The following is a 22,830-nucleotide window of genomic DNA, read 5'->3' on the forward strand; positions in this document are numbered from 1 at the left end:
TCTAATTACCGCAATGTTCTTTTGATTTGGTTGATTTCAATGTTACGCCACATTGATGTTCAATATTACCCGAATGAATTACTCAACCGTGCCTGCAAACTTTTTTCTCATTTGACTCAGATCCTCTTGGTTGTATGGTTTGTCACGACGGACTGCCAGCGCCTTGTTTTGGCATGTTCCCATTCATAAAGGATTATCAAGCCATGTGTTATGGAGCCAGTTCTTGTGTTAAATGGACCTCATATTCAAGTTGTGAAAACAAAGACAAATGGCTTTTAATAAACACTATATGCTGTATTTCACCCCAATCCTGAAATCGTTATGTTTTTCTTTCAGCTATATTTCTGTAAAGATGTATTATTTCAAAGAATGATGTTGCGGGGCCCTGCTAAATATTTAACAAGCTGTCACAGCATTGAGGTTTTTTTTAAGGAAATGTATGCTAGGAAATGATATATCACCTTAATGTATGCATTTTCTTTTTACATAATATAATTAATTACATAGCGGCATGCATTCATTTAAAAAAAGGTTTCTATTATGCCTTACTGCTAAAGCACATTGAATTTTAGAAGAAAATAATAAGATTAAGACTAATAAGAGAGGTCAATAAGTCTACAATAGGAAAGGCAGCATGTTTGTGATGGTAAACACGTTCTGCTATGGTCCACCAAGAGGGGTTTAGTTTAGTGCTAAGATTTGTAGCAGTCACCACTTCTCCCTCAAACTCTCTCAATCTCTCTCTCTCTCCCTCCCTCCCTCTCTCTCCCCCTCTCTCTCTCTCTCTCTCTCTTCTCTCACGCTCTCTCCCTCTCTCTCTCTCTCTCTCTCTCTCTCTCTCTCTCTCTCTCTCTCTCTTCTCTCACGCTCTCTCCCCCTCTCTCTCTCTCTCTTCTCTCACGCTCTCTCCCTCTCTCTCTCTCTCTCTCTCTCTCTCTCTCTCTCTCTCTCTCTCTCTCTCGCTCTGCTCCTACCTTATTGTCTCACTCACAAATGCCCCCCCCCCCCTCGCCCGACCCCTTTGTTGTAACCGAGCAGAGGGCCTCTTTAAATAGACCTTTGGATATTCAAGAAGAGAGAGAGAGGGAGAAAGACAGAGAGAGAGGCTGTGATTCAGAGAGAGGGGGAGAGGGAGAGGGGTAGTGAGAGAGAGAGAGAGAGAGAGAGAGAGAGAGAGAGAGAGAGAGAGAGAGAGAGGGCTGAAAGTAGCGGTGACGCGAGGGCCGTTGGTTCATGTCCCTCTCCCCATGGAAACCAGCAGCGGTTGGGCAGGAATGTCCCCACTCACTCAGGACAATGTCCCATCCCTCGACCCACGGTACTGAGACGGCAGCTGGGCGGGGGAGGACACCTGCACCCCCCCCCCCCCCCCCCCCCACACACACACACACACACACACACACACACCCCATCTTTCTGTCTGACTCTCTCTCTCTCTCTCGTTCTCTGTCTCTCGGTCTCTCTCGGTCTCTCAGACTCTCGGTCTCTCGGTCTCTCGGTCTCTCTCTCTCTCTCTCTCTCTCTCTCTCTCTCTCTCTCTCTCTCTCTCTCTGACCAGTCAATCACAACATCACACATGGAGAAGTTTTGTAAACACCTATGTTATCATCCCAATGAGTCGTTCTTGCATTAGGGCTTTTTTGTGGGTTAATTAGGGGATGAATGTACATTTTTAAAACAGTGGCCAAGACCTATACTTTCTTGCATATAGTAAGATAGCAAGATAGATAGATAGATAGATAGATAGATAGATAGATAGATAGATAGATAGATAGATAGATAGATAGATAGATAGATAGATAGATAGATAGATAGATAGATAGATAGATAGAGAGAGAGAGAGAGAGAGAGAGAGAGAGAGAGAGAGAGAGAGAGATAGAGAGATAGATGATATTGCCTATTAAGTTAGGTAGTACAAAACTATAATTATTAAAGATCAGTCGTTCAAGCCTATATTTTTTGTTTGAGTCAATTTGTTTATATTCTGGCGACCTCGCAAGCATTGCATTGGTAAAAATCTGGGACAAAATCCGTAGGTAAAGCATAGAACATAATATACATCTTTTACGTGATTTATTTAAAAACCAATAAAGGCCGTTCTACATGTTTAAGGCATAACATACATATCACAACTTGAACAGATTTACAACTTCAAAGCGATATTTTACACATCACAGCCTCAGAATTCAAAAGTCAAACTCAAACATTTATCAGGACATCGAACAAACATAATCCTTAATGTTTCCAAAATCCACACACATTAACAACCCAACATAACGGAGGAGTCGGCCTACAAACCGCATAAACCAACTAACCAGGAATAACTTGAAGTGATACCACAAGCTTTGACTTCATCATCAAGTTATTTTACAAGTTACAGGGCACGTCATGGTCCGTTTTGGAGACAAACAAAAAAATGACACAAACGCGTCCTCCGTATAACAAGTGAAAAACAATAAGCAAAATAAATCAACACTATCTTACAGTTGAATGGCGCATCTCAGACAGCGTAGGCTCCTTTGTCCGCGCGGCTCAGTGTCTCTGCTGCTCCCGCCGAGGTGCAGCACATCTCGCAGCTCTCCAAGAAATGGGGGGGTGGGGGGGGTTGTTTGTTGAGACTTGCTCACAGCCTATCAGAGGCCGTCGCCCGTAGCAACCACGTCCATCAGCCGTCCTCAGCCAATGAGCGGCGGAGCCAGGCGGAGTCCAGGTGCACCTTTGCGTCCACTTGGCAGAGAGCCGGGGAGACGCCTGTGGCAAAGAGAGAAAAAAAAAGCAAAAGAACAGAGTTAACTGTCAAATGCAAGGTTCCTTTAATAAGAGCGATCAGTCCGGCTCCGAGAGTCATGGCGACCACAGCGTCCAATCACTACAACATCCTCACCTCCAGCGCATCCATCGTGCACTCGGAGCCCGGCAGCATGCAGCAAGCCGCGGCGTACAGGGACGCGCAGACCCTGTTGCAGAATGACTACTCGCTGCAGAGCAACAGTCACCCGCTCAGCCACGCGCACCAGTGGATCACGGCGCTGTCGCACGGGGAAGGCGCCCCGTGGTCCTCGAGCCCGCTCGGCGACCAGGACATCAAGCCCAGCGTGCAGGGGGGCGGGCGAGACGACATGCACAACTCCAGCAACAACAACCTCCAGCAGCAGCAGCAGCAGCAGCACCAGCCGCGACCGCCCCACCTGGTGCACCAGTCGCACGGGAACAGTCACCACGACGCACGGGCTTGGAGAACCACCGCCGCCACCGCACACATACCAAGCATGGCGACGTCGAACGGCCAAAGCCTTATCTATGCCCAGCCGGGGTTCGGCGTTAACGGTCTGATCCCGGGAAGCGGACAGGGGATGCACCACCACAGCCTGAGGGACCACGAAGACCACCACAGCCCGCACCTCAGTGACCACGGCCACGCGCCGTCCCAGCACCAGCAGCAGGGGGGGCACCACGACCACTCGGACGAGGACACGCCGACCTCGGACGACCTGGAGCAGTTCGCCAAGCAGTTCAAGCAGCGGCGGATCAAGCTGGGCTTCACGCAGGCCGACGTTGGACTCGCCCTGGGGACGCTGTATGGAAATGTGTTTTCCCAGACCACCATTTGCAGGTTCGAGGCCCTGCAGCTCAGCTTCAAAAACATGTGTAAGCTCAAGCCTTTGTTGAACAAGTGGTTGGAGGAGGCAGACTCCACCTCGGGGAGCCCCACCAGCTTGGACAAAATCGCCGCGCAGGGGAGGAAACGGAAAAAACGGACCTCTATCGAGGTGAGCGTTAAAGGGGCTTTGGAAAGCCATTTTTTGAAGTGCCCTAAACCAGCGGCGTCGGAAATTACATCACTGGCGGACAGTCTTCAGCTAGAAAAAGAAGTGGTGAGGGTTTGGTTTTGTAACAGGAGACAGAAAGAGAAACGGATGACCCCTCCCGGAGGAGCTCTCCCGGGGACCGAGGATGTGTACGGGGACACGCCGCCCCACCACGGAGTCCAAACCCCGGTCCAATGAACTCTAGGGGACCACTCCTCCGTGATTTGACTTTTGTTATTTATCCCCAAGGTTATACACACATCACGGGACTACGGGCGATAATGTGGCTGTTTTTATCTATAATAGATGGCAGTGAGTGACTTACACACGATATCTGCATTGAATATCTTTCAAACACTGAATGATCCGCAGCGGGGGAATAAGAATATTTTTTCCCTCTTTAAGAGCTACAGGAACATAAATAGCCTATGTTCTTTGAGGATATGCCTAAAACACTGTGACTTGAGTCGACGCAGTTTCAAGGTGTAGCCCTTTTGTGTGAAATTATACTTGACAAAAGGGGGGGGGGTATCCTGGTTTAAACAAACTAGTATTGAGATTCTTAGCTGAATGGTTTACATTCACGACTTTTATAGTGTATAGCAGTACAGTGCATTTCCCTGAGTCACTATTGACATCATATGCCATTTCGTGTGTAGCTGTGAGGTGTGTGTATGGCCGTCAGAAGAGTCAAAAGAGCTGCATTGGACTAAAGTTACCAGCAGCAGCAGCAGCAGTAGTAGGCCTATAGGCTGCGTCCCAAACAAGCAGCTGAGGTTGAGCATCGCCTGAGCAACGTGAGGGGGGTCGATTCCATCTGTCAGTTCACATCGAAATTCACTCATGCTTTGGCAGGTTATTTTTGACAGTTAAGTTTGGGTTACACTTTTATTTTGTATACAAAGAGGTTCACGATTTAGTTAAATAAAATAACTGTATAATTATTATTATTATTATTATAATTATTATTATCATCATTATAATTATTATTATTATTATTAGGTCATTTCAATGCGAATCCCTGCGTTCAACACGTTCGGTAACGGAGAACGGTCGGTGTTTTGTGTTTTGCTGGATATTTTTGGACACCCCACCACTGCGGCTCTGAACACAAAAGGCTGCCAGCGCTCAGCTCCACGCAGCAGCGAGCGGTAGCTCCCAGAAAAGGCTCCCTGGCTATGGATTATCTGGCACTTTTCTCCTGTACGGGATTTGCTACACAAGTCACCAAGGCTCACAGCAAATTTTTGATCCACTTTTGTAAATATTGTATAACTTTAATAGTCATGACTTCATCCCTTTTTTTTGTTTCAATTCTTCCACTGGGGCACTTTTTTGATGTTTTCCAAACAGAACGGGCTATAGGTTTTGTTTTTATTTGCCTTACCACCTTTACATTCCCTATTCTTAATTGCAGTAGGGTAATTTATCTTCGAATGTAAGGCTTTGCAGTGATATAAATTCAAAATATTTTGTTATTCATTGTTCGGAGCCTAATGTTTGGTCTATTGGTTGTTTCTGATTGTCCGTATAATTCAACGGTTTTGTTTAGATCCAAATATAGCCCGTATATTAAGGATTAAATGATAAGTAACTATTTCTTGTGTTCAAACAATTGTCCATAAAGTTATGATTTTAAAGGTGATAGCCTATTACAATCTCGGTAGAACAAACTCTTTATAATGTTCCAAAACACAAATCAGCTTTCCAAACAAGAACATCCAAATTATTATTATTATTATTATTATTATTATTATTATTATTATTATTATTATTATTATTATTATTATTATTATATAAGCACATATTTCTTTTTGGTTTTTGCTTTTAATTGTGTTATTGTTTCTGACCACCATCTTGCATTACAATTAGCTATTTTGTTCATCTTGGTGTATTTTGCTATTTTGGGTGAGAAAAATGTTCAAAGCTTATTAATTTTATTTTATTTTTTGTTATTGAGATTGTAATTTATTCTATGATGACTTTTATAGATGACACAAAGTACGATATATAAATGACACCAAGAAGGCTTATTAAGCGGGGTTGACTTATTTTTTATTTCAGGCTCTTTCCACAGCCTACACCGTCACATCTAAATGTGTATATACATCTTTTTTTTGATAACCAGCTTGTTCTTAGTAGCTTTCTTTTGTTTTATGCAAACAGATACCCAGGGACGCAAAACTATCTTTTTGGTTTGGAGTCAGCCTTCTTATGGTTTAAAATAAAAGAACAAGAGGAGCAGGCCTAAACGTAATCACGAGCAAGACAATATCCCATCAGTAGCTTTAATGAATCATCCAACTTATTAATTCACTGAATTCACGTTATGGGCTCTAGACCTGTAGCAATTCAATGCAGATTAGTTTTTTCCTTATTTCTGTTTCTCCAGTGTGGTTTGGGGTCATATTATCAGACTTTGGGGTATAGGCCTAGATAAAGCTCGCAAAAGTGATATTATAAATATGTTTAGGTATTTTATCGCTTTCCACATGAACGAATGACTTGCACATTTTTAAATAACGGGGGTTAATATTAAAGTGCTTTTTTCCAATGTCAAGACTAACTGTATTTTTATTAAGTAAGTTCAGCAATGCTAAATAGGATTTGGTCTATGTAACATGCCTATTTTGGTTCGGCAATTGAATGAAAATAATGTTAAAATAGGACTAATCGTCACGTTGAGTCCACTGAAATACTAGTGACATCTGTTTTAAGGACACTGTTTTATTTGCGTTGCCAGGTGGAAGCTTATTTTGGAGCGTTTGTTACAGCTTAACGGCGCACACACACACACCGTCCAACGACAACCACAACAACCACATCTCGCGGTGTTTTATTATTACTGCGCGTCGTTTCCCGGGTCACTAAGTCCCCAGGATGGTGCGAAAAACTCTTCTCCGTTCACGTTCCGCTGGAGGTCAATAAATCCATGCGGGCTGGACTATTTATCTACCGTCTGTAATACTAGGGGTGCACTGGCCACGTCCGTTGTTCCAGGGAGTGAAATATCGGGTTGGGAGTGGTTCATTCTTGGACAGCAGATTTCAGACTTTTATTATACTATTGATCAAAAATAATCCTCAAAATCCCATGCATTTCACGCTGCAGTGTTTTGGTTGTGTACCCCACACACTGCAGACACACACGAGCGCGCACCATGTTTGACTAATACGACGGCTTTTGACGAGCTGCCTATAATATCCGATCCAGCTGAACCATTGTAGTAGTCACTTGGCCATGTGTGGAAGTAATCAGGCATTTGTGATGAGTTTCATCATGGTTATGGTTAGGTTAGGCCTATGTGGTGTTCGCATGTTCTTTGGCATGGGGGTTTAGGCTATGGGGGTTTAGAATACTGTAGTCCAAGCTTGACTAACAGTGTCTGAAGTCCATGGTCACTGTTTGAAAATCAAAGTTTTCGAATTGGGGTTCTGGTTTTTAAAACGATATTGACAAGCTGAAAGGAATTGATACTGCTCCAATGAATACGAGACTACTACAACAAACCATATCTAGGGAACTCTATCCTCGCGGTATTGGAATTCACCCCGTCCGGGTAGGAGGGGCGGGGGGGTGTGGCTGCTGATCGCTTATTGATTGTATTTCAAGTAGTTCAAGCCTGCTGATGAATCGGGTCAAAACTGATAAAACACTTGCCAAATGCTTCGCAAAAAAACAACAACGGCATTCAATTCATCACCATATCCCAATGCCAAGCCCTCCATTAAAAAAAATGCTATTTTACAAGCATGGTTTCCAAACAACAGCAGGCCTACCGCGGCCTATGACGCATGGATCCACAGGCCTGCTGTTGGGCACTAGGGCTATTTTGGGCTCGCTGACGGACCTCGGATCACTGGTGGCCCACTGAGTGTTCCTCTCTGTATCGTTTGACACTGCCATTTTGATGCCTGGCGTCCCCAAAACGCCCACCTCTGATCTCTGAAGAAGGCTCTGTGGCGAGCGGCGGGACCCCATAATCCAGAGCGGGTCCCCGCGCCTTTCATCCGCTCACAAGCAGACGCAATTAATACCGCGTCACGTTAATTACACCTGTCTTTTTATTTAGGAGACTTGAAATTTCCTATTAGGATCTTGCGCGAAAAATATTGTCATGGTGGCCTGGAGTTGAGTTGGCGGATATCTGGTACTCTAGTGCCATCTAGCGAGACCGTGATGATCCATGCGTGTCTTCGACGGATCTCTGTTGGCCAACAACAATCATTTGGAATTTACTTTATTCCCCCCGAATTATAATAACTATGGAGGTGGCATGGTGATGGGTAGACTTACCATTTCAATATAAAGAAAGTTTCAGCTCTGCGTATCATTCACAAAAGTTCACATTACATAGACCTCATTACATGATCTCGCTACAGGCTATTATTAATTAAACTCTATTCATTTAACATTAATGAATATAACGGGGTTGCCTTGCAGAGTCATTCTCTAAGGAATGCACCATGAAGGCTTCGGCCGGGACACGCACCAATTTATGGAGTTGTTGTTCTCTCCTAGACAATCCCTTTAGTTTGAACGCTCCCCTTTATATGACTCCCGAAACATCAGCCATTCAGACAAGACATGACGGAGAAGGTGGTCGTGCTTGTGAAGCTGAGGCATAAAAGAGGGCCTCTACGTCTCTACTCCCCGAACGGTCTGGGGCGGAGGCCTACATCACAGAGCAGGCGCACGATCTGGGTGTCAGCGGCAGCTGTTTGAAGTGTCTTTTACTGACTGATCTCTATCAGGTGAGCTCACCATCAGATTATTGTGGATTACTGCCTCCCCTCCATGTCCCTATACCCTGTCTGCATTAAGAATGAGGAGGGTCTATATGCTCTTAGGACTTGCTCTTTCTTCGTGTAAGGGGAGGATGTTACACAAGAACAATTACTTTTTTTAATGTTTGTTTTTGTTTTGTTTTCTAAAATAGAGGTCCCAGAAACAAAATACCATGGGTTTAATAGTATCGTTACACATCACATTGGAAATAATTCCCTTCCTAAGGCAATGCTGCAAAAGATAAAGGATTTAGTTTAAACATCTACATTTTTAACAACATAGATCAATGAACTTGATTTAAACCATTGTAGTAACATGCATTCCAGAGGGAAAAAAAAGTAAAACTGTCATTGGAAGTGATTGATTTAGCAGGAAATTGATTGCAACAGGTTCAAATTAATTAGGGTAATTAATGCTTCCATAACTAAATCAATCACAACGGACCCTTACTCGACGTTCGCAGTGAATTCCCCCACTAATCGTTAAAATGGCTTTTCTAGAGTAACCTCTTTTCTAAAGACGGGAAAGTCACTCACTCACCTATCCACCTCATTGTTTGCCCACACAACCACCCAGCCACCGAGGTACAAACACCCCTCCCCCGCCCACCCCATCTCCTCCTGCACCCTCTAATTTGCAGGCGGCTAACAGTGATGTCGACTCAGGCTGAAAACGCAATTCCACCGTTTGACATTGTTGTTCTTCAACCTCCGTCAGAAACATCACAGCTAATTAGCCTATGCACACTTAAGTACACAAATGCGCGTGTGCATTCATTTGTAAACGAGTTATTGTTTAATTATAACTTTGCGTGAACTTTGCTGATCAGCGGGGCGAATCGTGTCTCCCCTTCAGTGCATAATTATTTAAGCTAATTGCTCAGCCTGTTTGTGAAACATGCTTCTGCCTCTGCAGGGCCATCTTTACTATGGGCCTCTGAACAGCTCACTGTGATGGTTGCTTCTCTTATAGACACTATAATATAGAGGCTGGAAGGTCTGGGATGCACAACCCATGTTGCGGCTCCCACGGTGAGACCATGGCATGATAAAAATAGGAACAGGATGACCTTCTCTGATTTGATTTTAACTTTATTTGTATCACTCCTGCGGCACTCCTTCACAGCTGTGTTGACCTGAACGACAGACTGTGATTGGTTGGTTTATCATCCTTGATGATCTTATTCGGTACAAGCAGAACTGGCCTCACTTATTCCAGAAGGCCGACTTGTAGGCTGCATCTCAGTGCATTGAGGTGCAGATGACCCCAAAGGTCAATTTACTAATGTAGCGTTTTAAGTCATCAACAATGTAACATAAACAATCATTAGACTGATTGACATTAGAAATTATTTCCTACTACCAGAAAAATCGTAATTACCATTTTGGTCAAAGTCAAAGGAAACCTCTGTGTTTTGTGTTGTCTCATAAATTTGCCTATCCATTTGTGTGTGTGTGTGTGTGTGTAAGGGATGAGAGGTGAGCTATATCTTTGCCACGGCATTCTCCAATAACACACCACAAAAATGGTGTGGAATGAGCAGCGAAAACCCATAAAATTCAACAAGGGTGTCTCCGTGTGTTGGAGCGTGTGTGCCAGGAGAAACCGGAGAAGATACACCTCGCCGCCACATAATGACGGGTGTCATGGCGGTGAGGCTTGCCCCCGGGCCGGGCTGAGGGCTGTCTTGTGCGCCGTCTGGGTTAGGATGAAATCTTGGCAACAGACGGGGGACCGTGTCCCGTCACGTTCCTCATTCGCGGCGGATTCCTGTTGATCCCGGAGAAGCTGAAGGGCCGCACGCACCGCAGCCTCTTCAGGACGAGTACAGGGGCCCCCCGCTCTCTCAGGGAGAGACGCTGTGTGTGTGTGTGTGTTTGTGTGTGTGTGTGTTAGATGTTGAGGTGTGACCGGCCCCTAAGGATGTGTGTGTGTGTGTGTGTGTGTGTGTGTGTGTGTGTGTGTGTGTGTGTGTGTGTGTGTGTGTGTGTGTGTGTGTGTGTGTGTGTGTGTGTGTGCGTGTGCTCTATAATCATTTGATGTGTAGGTTAGGTACTAGCTCCTAGGATCACCAGCTCCCTCTGGAAGCCTTCCTGGTGAGTCTGAGGAGGATGAAGATGAGCTGGACCACGATGCAAACCTGGTATCCTCGCCATACTCGTAATATAATATTTACATAATTGGTTTGGGTCGCACTACACGCGGATGGGTTGTTTGAGACTTCAGTTCTAGGGTTTCGGTGGGTTGGGTTTGGGGTTTGGTTTCAGTGCTAGTGATGGGGGTAGGATTAGATTTCTTGTGGGTTGGGCTTTAGGGTTTGGCTTTAAATTCTAGGGTTAGGGTTAAGGGTTCTCGTCTGTGGGGTTTGGGGCTTTGGTTTCTCGGCTCTAGGGTTGGGGTTAGTGTTTTCTATTGTGGGGGCTAGACGTTTTTGTTTTCAGTTCTAAGGTGAGGTTAGGGTTTTGTTTCAGAGAAAGGATTAGGGTTGGGATCAGGGTTAGGTAAAGGGTTTGGTTTCGGGGTTAGGGTTGGATTTCAGTTTTTTTTTTTTTTCTCAAACTGTTATTTCTTGATTTTCCATTAATGTCAATCATTTTTTATCTCATATTTATTTTATCCACTTTTTGTTGGTATATTTTGACCTCTTCATCTTATTTCTTATGCCCTTATGTCTCGATTTTCTCCATAACTCAATCTATCCATCTTTTTCCTCTTTTTTTCGTTTTCCCTCATTCTTTTTTTTTCTTCATATTTCATTCTCTCCTCCATTCATATTTGGTTCTCTCAATCTTTCTTCGCTCACCCATTTAATTTTTTTAGTTTATTCTCTCCATAATTTGGCTCTTATTTTCTTCTTTACCCTCCATAACTTTCACCCCACAATTCTTCCTTTATTTCTTCCTTAACCATTTTCTTTCTCTCACTATTCTTTCTTGGTTCTTCGTACTCTCCTTTTGATGTGTGAGAAAAATACGTACTCTCCAATATTTTTCTCACACATCAACGTCTTTTGCTCCCTTTTGTTTAGTATCTTGTCTCCTCTCCATATTCTTTCTCTCACTGTTTTTTTCTAGATTTCTCTCTCCCCTTTTTTATTTTGTTGTCTACATAAATAGCTCTCTGGTGTTGCAGATTTTCTCCATCATGTTGCTCTCTCTGATACTTCTAGATGTCTTGTTTTCTGTTTAATTTATCTCCCATATTTCTTATCCTCTCCATTTTTTCTTTCTCTCTTATTTTCAAAATGTTCTCTTATGTATAGATTTTCTCATTATGTTCATCCATTTTCTGTCACTGTTTGTTATACATTTTTTAGATTTCCCATCCTCCAATATTTTTCTCTCATCTACATTTGTACTCTCCACAATTTTTAACATCCCCTCCCCTCAATGTCTCCATATTTTCTCTCCCACTTTTTGTCTTGATTTTCCCTTTATTTCTACATTTATCGTTCTTTCCATCCTCTTCTCTCACATTTTTCCAGCTTTCTAGTCCTCCATAATCTTTCTCACTGTTTTTATTAGCAATTTCTTGCTCTCACAGTTCATTATTTTTTCTCTCCATCTTTTCTCGCCCTTTTTTTGTTTATTTTCTCAACTTTCTTATTCTCTCTGTCTGGAACAAAATGCTAAGATTGAAACCAATCCTAACCCTGAAACTGAAAAACCAAATCCTGTAACCCAACCCATAGAAACCACTAACTCTAACTCTTTAATTGAAAGGGAAACCATAAAACCCAACCGATAGAACCCCACACACCAAACCCTAGAACCAAAAACCAAACACTAAGAGGAATCCCTAACCCTAACACCAAACCCAAGAACCAAACACAAAACCTGAAGAGCAAACCCTAACCCTAACACCAAACCCTAGAATCAAAACAAAACCGTAAGAGTAAACCCATAGCCTCATACAAAACCTGAGTACCAAAAACAATAACTTAAGAAGAAACCCTAACCCTAATACCAAACCCTAGCACCAAACCCTAAAACCTGACCATAATAGGAAACCTTAAAGCCAAAACCCCAGGACAGGCCCCTGAGGTCCCGAGGGTCCTGAAGAACGACCGGGGGATGGATACCCTGGTGCGTGACAGTAGATCGGCTCTTGCTCCTTTCCACAGTGTGACTCCTCTACGTCACAGAGGGAGTGTGGGTATTCCGTACAGCTCTCCCCCTCTTGGTTCTCCATCTTCATTCCAAACACCTGTCTTCATCATTCTAATCAGCACTGTGTGTCATCACAATAAGGAGCTGTGATTGGTCTCTTCTAAACAGACAATCAGTTTGAAACCAAACCTAACCTATTAAATAGTATTCTCTATATTTTGAGGAGTAAAACAAGAGTTTTGTCTTGAAATGGTCAGTTCCAAAAACAGTTATTAGGCTTCTTTAAAAGGAAGAGCAATCCCCCCCCACACACACACACATACATGGGAAGGAGAGAAACCGACAGACATAGTAGAAATAAATAAAGAAAGAAAGAAAACAAACCATGTATAATCTGGTTGATTAATGGGTCAGGAGCAACATTTCCATCTGTAGCCTACCATACATACTCCAACACATTCATCACACGCTGTAAGGTCCTGAAATAATACTAATAATACAAAATAAAAACTAATTGCAGCTGTGCACCCTCCTGGTGGATATATATGGGCTTCATACATAAGGATGATGGGTGGGAAGCCAGCGCCTCCGCAGAGCCAGAGAGAGCCTCCATGAATCACGCTGTATGACGGCCCCCGTTGTACCGTGGCAGCCCGCCTTGGTGGCAGAGAGGAGCAATCATCAGGGAGCCAGTCCAAATGAATACTTCAGCCGAGGCCGCCTCGTTCTCCGTCATTAGGGCACATTACAGGGCCACAATATACATCATTAAACCAGGCATAAACAATTAATTAAAACGCTGTTAAGGAAGACAAGCCAACGCCACGTCTCCCTGCGGTATTAATAGGCAGTTAAACGGCGGAGGGTTAAACCAAAAGGGATAATTCCGCAACACGCTCCTTGAAGTTACTCATGCGGACCATAAAGGCTTCCCCGTCGGTCTGGGGTCTGGAGACGGTTCACTCTGTGGAGCCTAATCACATGAGCTCTGCCTAAATACACCAAGCCTATTAGCAAGCTACTTGTGTGTGATATGCACTTAACCTTTAGGACAATGTTTTGAGGAACATCAGCATGCAAATCAATTAAATCAATACATTTGTTAAGTAAGCGTCATTGTTAATCAAGTCCAGTGGAAGCATTTGGCATTAGAGTAAAGAATTAGACACAGACCAAAGAAGCAGAACCAGTCTTCGGCCTTGCGTTTATTTAAAATCCGGCAAACATTGAAGCACCCATATTTCTTCAGAATTGTGGCACAACCTTTGTACTTCAGTCGCCTCAATCTTCTCAGTTCAAGCATTTTAAGCTAACACACTACAGCATTGACATCGCAGGAAGGCGCATAACTAAGTCTCCTGCAGATGGCCCAATCCTAATACCACAACTGAATTATAACCAACCATATTCATGGCAATCAAAATAATTGGCAACATGAAATAAAATATTTTTTAACACTTATATTGGCCAGCTAGGTTTTGTTTCGGACAATAAACATTTTTTTTTAAAGGAGGTGCTATGTTACCAAATAAAGCAATATAAGTGGTTGACGGTCAACCAAAACAAACTATTAAAAAAGCTCTTTCAGCAATATTCTTTAGAAAACCTAATTGTAAAGAAATCATGTTTTATTGTCCAAACTGAAGACATTCAACCTATAATTCCAGAAACATACAATACCATAAACATCGCCAAGTTTTCTTTTTTTAAATCGATAACATAAAAAATGCTAAAGGCGGAGTCCTACACAGCCGCAACTTTAAAGGACAAAGTATTAAAAGAGAGGGGTACAAAGATATGTTGCATATTAATTACGATGGCCATGAGAAAGGCCTATAAATATAGCTGTGGTGCTTAGGCCAAGGTTTTTCAGATTACTTTGGTTGAACGCCATGAAAGCAAAGCACCTCACCTCACAACAATCAATAACACAGACATTCCACCACATTCACCCAGAAACATAAGGCACAAGTACAATTCCCATTCTAACTAGCAGGTGCTCAAAAGCAAAATTCAAGTATTTGCAAAAGTTTTTTCCTCAAGCACTTTTGCACTGCAATTGCGGCTTAATATTATAACAAGATCAATAAATAACCATGGACAACATTTATGATTTTTTTTGTCGTTTTTTTTTAACAATGGTACAATAACTGTATGTGTTTACATCAACAGATAGTGACTTCACCCTTCATCTTTCAGCTACATCAGCGCTAACCACTGATAGGACTAAGAATTGGAACATGGAGGATTTTGTTGAGCTAAATCAAACGCAGGTCAGCCTCTGTTCTGCTGGTTCCCGGATGAAAACTAAATGTAGGCTGTGTAAAAAATAAATACAAATGAAACGCTTACCCTGAGTACCAGGACAATTATAAAGGTTGAATATTTACACTTAAGTGTGAAGCTCACACTGAACTATACACATTTTTGCAGTACGTCATTCCGTCACCAGTTGGCCATTTCCGCATAGGAGGGCAGCCTGTGGCTTGAGTACAACAACAAGCAAGCTTGGATGGCCCACTGCTGATGCCATGGGACCAAACGTGCAGGGTTTGAATATAACCCAGGCATATGAAGACTTAGGTCCAGGCCTGTTCTCCTGCACTGCTCTTTAGGCGGACAGGTGAAATACATTTCAACCAAGCACAGCTAAATGTTGAATGAGGCTGGGCCTGTATAATTACATGACATAAAAAAAAATACAAATGTAGGTATCCGTGTGTTGGTTCAATCTAATATAGCGACTTGAGTTAGTTTGATAGGACAGTGGCCACTATAGTTGATCAATCATTTTCCAAGAGATGGCACTGATGCCTTGAGAAGAGACTGATGGGCCGTGTATACATTTCAAAATAAAAGATATGCTGGACTTCTAAAATCCTTGCATAGTATATAACTGAACTGAACGCGCAAGCAATTTAAGAGGTTATGTGTAGTAACAACCCCTGATTACTTAATGGATGCACAAATAGTCTCACATTTATCATTATAATCATGGTCACATTGATCAACCTGCTTATCAACGGCCCACAGAGTCTGGCCTGCGTTTCCACAGGAGGCTTCCAATAAAAACCGAACTGTGGTTTACAAGGCAACACTTCCAGCCTTGTGCCGTTTGGCAAAAAAAAATGCGAAATCAAGCAGATTGTCAGCCTTCCCCTGATTTAAAATGCAAATCCGTCCAATCCAATAGTTCTATGACTTTGAAAGGGTGGGGGGGGAGGGGCGGGGTCTGACAGCAGTTTAAGTTCAGCTGCCTCCTCCACTCTTCACCCGCTGATCACGGATAACGCCTCAGATCCCTGCCAGGAGCGAACCTCTCCTCCAGTATCTAACATGACCTGTGACGTCTTGATGAAGTCCTTTGTTCGCTATTTGAATAAACCAGCAGTCACCGGCCCCCATTCTCCGTCTCTGCATGGCCGGTGTGCAGAGCGAGAGGGGAAGCCAGGGGTCATTGTGTGAAGCTCTTCTTGATGGCGACTTTAGGGAAGAGGGCCGAGAGCTCCTGGACGATGCGGTTGTCCAGCTGGGAGCAGAAGGACACGTCCAGCAGCAGCAGCTTGGGACACGACTGCAGCAGCTTCTTCAGGGCCTGTGGACTCACCATCCTGGTGCCTGGACCATCAACACAGGAAGATGAAGAGGGAGAAAGGGACAGAAAGACAGAGAGACGGGCCGAGACAGAAACAGAGAGGTAAAGAGAGATAGAGACAGACAGAAATACAGAGATAGAGAGCGAGAAAGATTAAAACAGGGTGACAGACAGTCAGACAGGGAGTGATAGAGACAGACACAGAGAGAGACAGAGACAGCGAGAGGAAGAGACGGACGGAACAAAAGAGAGAGATAAAGAGACCATGAACCTAAAGAGGATGACCACGGTGGTCCTGTGTCCCTCCCTTGGCTGGAGCGCACCATTAAAACCATGAACGTTAACGTATCCACCCATTGGTACTGGAGGCTTGGAGTACACAGCACATATCCACAGCCTACCCAGGATGTCGAGGTGCTGCAGCGAGGGGCAGTTGGCGGCCAGCTCCTCCAGGTCCGCGTCACACACGGTGCGGTTGGCGGTGAGGAAGAGCTTGCGCAGTCGGGGCAGCTTGCGCGCCAGGTGCTGGAAGCATGCGGAGCTGCTCTGAAGCGTGGGGCACCAGCCCAGGTCCAGCTCCTCCAGCATCCTGTCGGCAGATGGGGGGAGAGCATCTAGTTTTACAGATAGTTAAGGCAGAATAAATAGAGGCTTGGGTGGTCCGACTCTCCGCTGCCCTGCGGGCGTTATTGAGGAAGTCAAGCCTTAGGGGTCGTCAATCCTTTGCAGACCAGCCACCCCATTTTTACCGACCCAAACACATAAAGAATAAAAATAACAGTATTATTTATAATAATAATAAAAGCAACTGTTCTTCTGGTTATTTTATCTGAGGTCACTCCGGGGTGTTATCCTGGGGCCGTGGACCGTGGGGGGGGGGTCGTCTTTTGGGGAACCAACCCCATTTTAGGTTCTGCATTACGGGCTCTGCACAGAGCAGTCGTGCTGTGGTCTCACGGCTGCGGGTCGTCTCGGCGGGGGGCTAAGGGGCAGCGAGTGATGGACAGAGTCTGGAGGGCCTGGTGAACAAGCCCCACCTGCAGCCGGAGACCAGGTCGGCCAGGCCGCGGTCCGTCAGGTTGCGGCAGCGCCACAGGTCCACCGAGCGCAGGGAGTAGCAGCGGGTGCTCAGCATGCTGGCCACTACGTCGTAGTCCTCGATCTGGGATTCCCCACACACACACACACACACACACACACACACACACACACACACACACACACACACACACACACACACACACACACACATACACACACACACACACACACACACACACACGTTAACATGAGCGGTGGTGGGGGAGATAGGACAGATATGCAGCTATATGTAGATTTACATGTACACATGGAATGCTTGAGAAGCAAGTTATAGATGAAATGGAGCTCTGCTTTATATATCTTGGCAATTTATCTTACAGGTGATAGAAAGGGGGCGAGGGAGCATGCGAGAGGGAGAGAAATCCACAATAAAGTAAAAAATATAGTGAACGTGCGTGTGTGTGAACCCACCCTAACACAGCTGCCCAGGTTGAGGTGTCTCAGCTCCGTACAGAAGGTCAGGATGTTCAGTATGGCGGTTTGCTGCAGCATACAAACAAAGCAAGAAGACAAAAAAAGGGAAAACAAGTTTGGTTGGAGAGTGTTGATCGACAGCAAGCATCCCAATCCCTGGTGTTTTGGGATTAATGTTGATTTTTTATTTAAAATTGAAAAAGGCTCATCCATGGAGACATACATATGTAGCAAAAGTTAAATCAGGAAGACGACATTCCCCTTTTGGTTATCATCGCTCTAGGTTGGGTTCTTAATTTCCACGCAGGCATCGCAGGCCCCTCATCCTCATCCCAAAAACAATCAGGACCTCACACATTAACAGGAGGGCTATTACACGCAAACAGCCAGTGTTCATATGAACACCTCTCTCATGCTTGACGCTTTTCTGTTGATGAATTGAGTCTCGTTGCAGCCCTCCTCCCGCCTCTTCATGTCCGGGACTAAGCTCCACTTGTCTACGGAGAAAGAGGTGGCGTCCTCCAGGGCCAAGGACCTCCAGCCATAGTCACACCACCACCACCACCACCAGCGTCTAGACACCATCATTCATCTCCCAGCATACTTCATGCATCCTGGACCCTGAAGAATAATTTGATGATGTCCATTGTCTAAATGTGTAGTCAATACATTTTGCGGTTTGTCTTAAATTCTAGCCTCTCATGATTGAAATACAAATATTAGGGATTTAGCTAATTATTGTATGCAGCAATCATTTTGCCATGGATCATTTCAAGCATGAATTGATTGCCAATCCCAATTTTCTAGGGCCCATAGTGACTCTTAAACGTGCTTGCCTTGTCTAATAAGCGACCAAGAGAAAGTATTTCCTTCATGAACCACGTTGGGTATTTCTACTAAATAAATGACAAACAATAAACTGGTGATCAAAATCATACTCATTAATTTTCCATCAATCTGCTAATCGTTCCAACACTTATACACACACATTCCCTGCATCCAAACGCAAATGTCAACATACTAAACTGCGGGGAAAAGCTCCGGGTCTCCCCATCAGTTTACATTAAATAACGAGACAACAACCTATGCCTTCTTCCACAATCCTTTTTACCCAGGGGACTGTTGCTATTGTTCCCCTCCTGCTCACACACTCAGCAGGGCCGGGGACCTCTTCACCGGCTGTGTGATAAGAAGAAAGACAGGGATTCAGCACGCAAATGCAGACACATGCGCCTCTAATGCAGGCGCAAGGTGTCAGGCCTGACGCTCCTCAGTGAAAGCTGCTTGTTGTGTGTGTGCGTGTATGTGTGTGTGTGTGCTCAAGTGGCACACGCACCTGTGTTTGGGGTCTGTGTCTGGCATCTTGCTAAGAGCTGCACTGCTGCACGCAAGCTATTTAATTAGAGGGGTGACAGGCTAACGACAGCTGAGGTGTCAGGGCATCCGTACAGGCCCGTGTGCACACACACAGAAATGAACACATACTCATTCACAAAGAAAGAAAAATACGCATTTATACACACATATACTTGTGTGTTTACCCCCCCCCCCCCCCCACACACACACACACAGAATAAAACACACACTTATACACACGCACATACACATATAAATAAACCCACTTTCATGCACACATGCACATAAATAAATACACTTACACACACACACTCGCCTAGCTGTCGGTCTCAGAAAACAACAACTCTGAGCACGCTCCTTCAGCTCAAGTGCAGAAACCCTACACCACCCATCCTCTGCTCCTCCAGCCCGCAACCCAAAACACGACAAACAGTCGAGAAATGCTGAGGTGGTGAAGATGAGAAACTTAAAAGGGACGGCTGTTTTCATCGGGCATGACTGGACATGAAGATGGTAACGCTGGCTCCCCGGTACAACAGGTACCCATGGTCTCGTTACAAATAACATCAGAGGCTTCGCAGCGGCCCTACCGCCAGCCCCAACACCACTACTCTATTACAGTGTTAGCCACGACGGCTACCTCCATCTCAGAGTGTACTACTACAGTGTTAGCCACGACGGCTACCTCCATCTCAGAGTGTACTACTGTAGTGTTAGCCACGACGGCTACCTCCATCTCAGAGTGTGCTCCTACAGTGTTAGCCACGACGGCTACCTCCATGTCAGTGTGTGCTCCTACATTGCTAGCCACGACGGCTACCTCCATCTCAGTGTGTGCTCCTACATTGCTAGCCACGACGGCTACCTCCATGTCAGTGTGTGCTTCTACAGTGCTAGCCACGACGGCCACCTCCATCTCAGTGTGAGCTATAACAAGGTGAGCCGCGCGGGTTACCTCTATCTTGGTGCGGTATAGCACCAGGCGACGTAGGCGTGTCAGCTTGGAGATGTGGGTGAAGGCCTGGGGGTGGAGCCGGTCACACGAGGACAGGTTGAGCTCCTGCAGCCCCGGGCAGGTCTGGGAGATGACCTCTAGGCAGGCCTCCGTCAGGAAGTGGCAGCAGGAGAGCTCCAGAGACACCAGGCTGGGGCCACACGCCTTCATGAAGCTGGAGGGGCAGAGGGAGGTAGAGAGAGAGAGAGAGTGACTCCCACTGATAAAGGGTAGGTGTTGTCAATAGAATACACATCACATGAAATTGATTTAAGCCTATGGCTTAAGGGTTTGGGACAAAGGCTTAGTGGACTATTAGGGGTTGAGGGATAATATCGACTCACGTAAGAATGGCGATCCTTATCTATGATTCTGTATCAATTCACAACTCCCCCCCCCCCCAATTTTTTCCCCTTTTATTTTGTCTTAGGTTTGCCTTTGTGTGTTAACTTTACTGCAATCAGTTGATATAACCTTTTCAAATATTTCAACTAAATCAATTTCAACTTAGACATACTTTAGTCTGCCTTCACACCGCCACCAGTATTACCTAATTTAACACCATTAGTAAATATGAACACCATTACTTAAGTCAACATGAACACCATTAGTAAATGACAACAAGTTCATTAGGTAGCTGTTAATTAACTGTTATTTGCTTATTACTGCATTAACTAATGTTTATTCATGGTTCATTCAAGGACAATGGCTATTTCATGTACCCTTATTGTAAAGTGTTATCAAAACATTCAAAATAAAATCATACAGTGTGCGACTGTGTCTTCAGTGCGACTGTGTGTTTACATCCCCCTTCCAAAAAACAACATTTAGGGACACATCACCCACCCATCCCCCCCCCCCCCCCCCCCACTCCAAGGTGACACCCCTTCAGCGCGTTCGTCCCTATGACAACGCCCTGTCTCTGACCTGGTGAAGCCAGATGGGGTGAGGGCCCCACGGTTCCCCGTCCAGGAGAGGTTGAGGCGCTGGAGGAGGGAGCAGCGGCTCTGCAGGTGGCCCAGCGAGGCGTCACTCAGACGGGCCCAGTAGGGCTGCAGGCTCAGCTGGGTGTACTGGAGCGGGTCGCAGCAGTGCTGGTGCAGCAGCTTACAGCTCTGGGCCAGACGGCAGAGGTCCCGTAGGGTCAGGTGGCTCAGTATCAGCTGGATCAGCTACAGGGGTGCGTGTGTGTGTGTGTGTGTGTGTGTGTGTGTGTGTGTGTGTGTGTGTGTGTGTGTGTGTGTGTGTGTGTGTGTGTGTGTGTGTGTGTGTGTGTGTGTGTGTGTGTGTGTGTGTGTGTGTGTGGGAGGGCGAGATAGGATAGGATAGAAAAATTAAACGTCTAAGTGACATACAAGGACAATGCAGGGAACCACACAAGAACATGTAAGGGCATCACAAGCACTGATGAAAAGTGTGATTAACAAGACTACTTAATTCTGCAGTCGTTTTAAGTGCTTGGAGCAGGCTGAACACGGTTGGTCTGGGCTAAACGCTGCTAATCACAGAGCGCTGATATATGGACAAACCGTGAGTATCTGCATTTGATTCAGTCTTTTTTTTTTTCAAAAGTATTTCCCCCCCCCCCAGGAAGGCTACTATTGGTGTTTATTAGATTTAAAAGTAAGCGTGTCAACACTACACGTGAAGGAACGTCATCTTTGAACCTTTTGTAGCAAAAACAATAAGAAGGCAAAGAGGTGCGTGTGTGTATGAGTGGTACTGTAGAAGATAAACAACATGTGTTGCTCAACTCCATATCCGCTAACAGATAATAGCTGTATTGGGTTTCAAAACCAACACCGCCGTGACAAATAGTGCTAATGTCAGTGGTTTGAGGAGAAGACAATATGGATAATATCAAGAGACCTGGTAAGGAGGGGTGTGTGATTTAGTGTGGGAAAAGGGTGTGTGGGTGAGGGATTTGTGTGTGTGCGTGTGAGAGAATGTGTGGGTTGTGGGTTCCGACAACCCCAGGTTGTCCTCAAGGCAGGATAATGACTCTTTGCTCGCTCAAACGATCAAATGTCAAGGGCTGGCACAAGCATGTGTGTCTGTGTGCGCATCAACACCTGTGATGTGTGTGTGTGTGTGTGTGTGTGTGCGCGCGCGCGCGCGTGCGTGTGTGTGTGTTTGAGGGTCTGAAAACCCTCTCAATGCGGCCTCAATCTGGCAGCTTGTCTGCGATCACCTCGTACGGGAGTCGGTCGAAGTGGCCGTTGCCCGCGTTGGGCGGTTTCCCGTCGTCGTCTTCGTCGTCGCCGCCATGCCTGAAGGCAGCCGCCATGTCGGCCAGCTCCTCGTCGCTGTCACTGAGGTCGCCCACGCCAATGACGGGCATCTTGTAGAGGGGCAGGATGGGCCGCTCCCGCAGGCCCCGCAGGATGACGGCGTCCAGCTCCGTGTAGTACTGCTGCAGGGAGCTGTTGATCTCCAGCCGCAGCAGGTTGGTGGGGAAGCTGATCTGCCTGATGGCCGGCGAGAACTGGCGAGCCTGCGGGGTCAGAACCTTGGTGGGCTCCGCCGACCACAGCACCTCCCACCTGGTGGCGGCCGGCCAGGGGGGAAGGGGTAGAGAGAGTGAGAGGCGCTGGTCAAGCAAGACGGGGCTTTGTGGATGGGCCGTGGTTGGCGTGGTCGTGGGTGACGCGTGTTGTAATGAAC

At 45.4% G+C, this 22,830-nt stretch overlaps 2 protein-coding genes across 2 annotated transcripts in view; one reads left to right on the forward strand and one right to left on the reverse strand.

Moving 5' to 3' along the window:
• Positions 1-2,812: 2,812 nt before the first annotated feature.
• On the forward strand, positions 2,813-4,007 carry pou3f2b (POU class 3 homeobox 2b; the record flags this gene model as incomplete). The annotated part of the gene is made up of 1 exon (XM_079733337.1): positions 2,813-4,007. Exon 1 carries the CDS (start codon positions 2,847-2,849, stop codon positions 4,005-4,007), a length of 1,161 nt encoding a protein of 386 aa, XP_079589463.1. The 5' UTR covers positions 2,813-2,846.
• A 9,871-nt stretch (positions 4,008-13,878) lies between these two features.
• The window catches only part of fbxl4 (F-box and leucine-rich repeat protein 4), an 11,724-nt gene continuing 2,772 nt past the window's right edge, over positions 13,879-22,830 (reverse strand). The window contains exons 3-9 of the mRNA XM_079739495.1: positions 22,358-22,709; positions 21,094-21,338; positions 20,128-20,341; positions 17,814-17,885; positions 17,339-17,463; positions 16,703-16,890; positions 13,879-16,324 (exon numbers count right to left, since the gene is read on the reverse strand). Coding sequence (XP_079595621.1) covers positions 16,161-16,324; positions 16,703-16,890; positions 17,339-17,463; positions 17,814-17,885; positions 20,128-20,341; positions 21,094-21,338; positions 22,358-22,709 — 1,360 coding nt within the window. The 3' untranslated portion in view covers positions 13,879-16,160. The remainder of the gene's footprint in view (positions 16,325-16,702; positions 16,891-17,338; positions 17,464-17,813; positions 17,886-20,127; positions 20,342-21,093; positions 21,339-22,357; positions 22,710-22,830) is intronic.

Source organism: Pollachius pollachius, assembly GCF_949987615.1.
Source record: "Pollachius pollachius genome assembly, chromosome: 1".
Taxonomy (NCBI): Eukaryota; Metazoa; Chordata; class Actinopteri; order Gadiformes; family Gadidae; genus Pollachius; species Pollachius pollachius.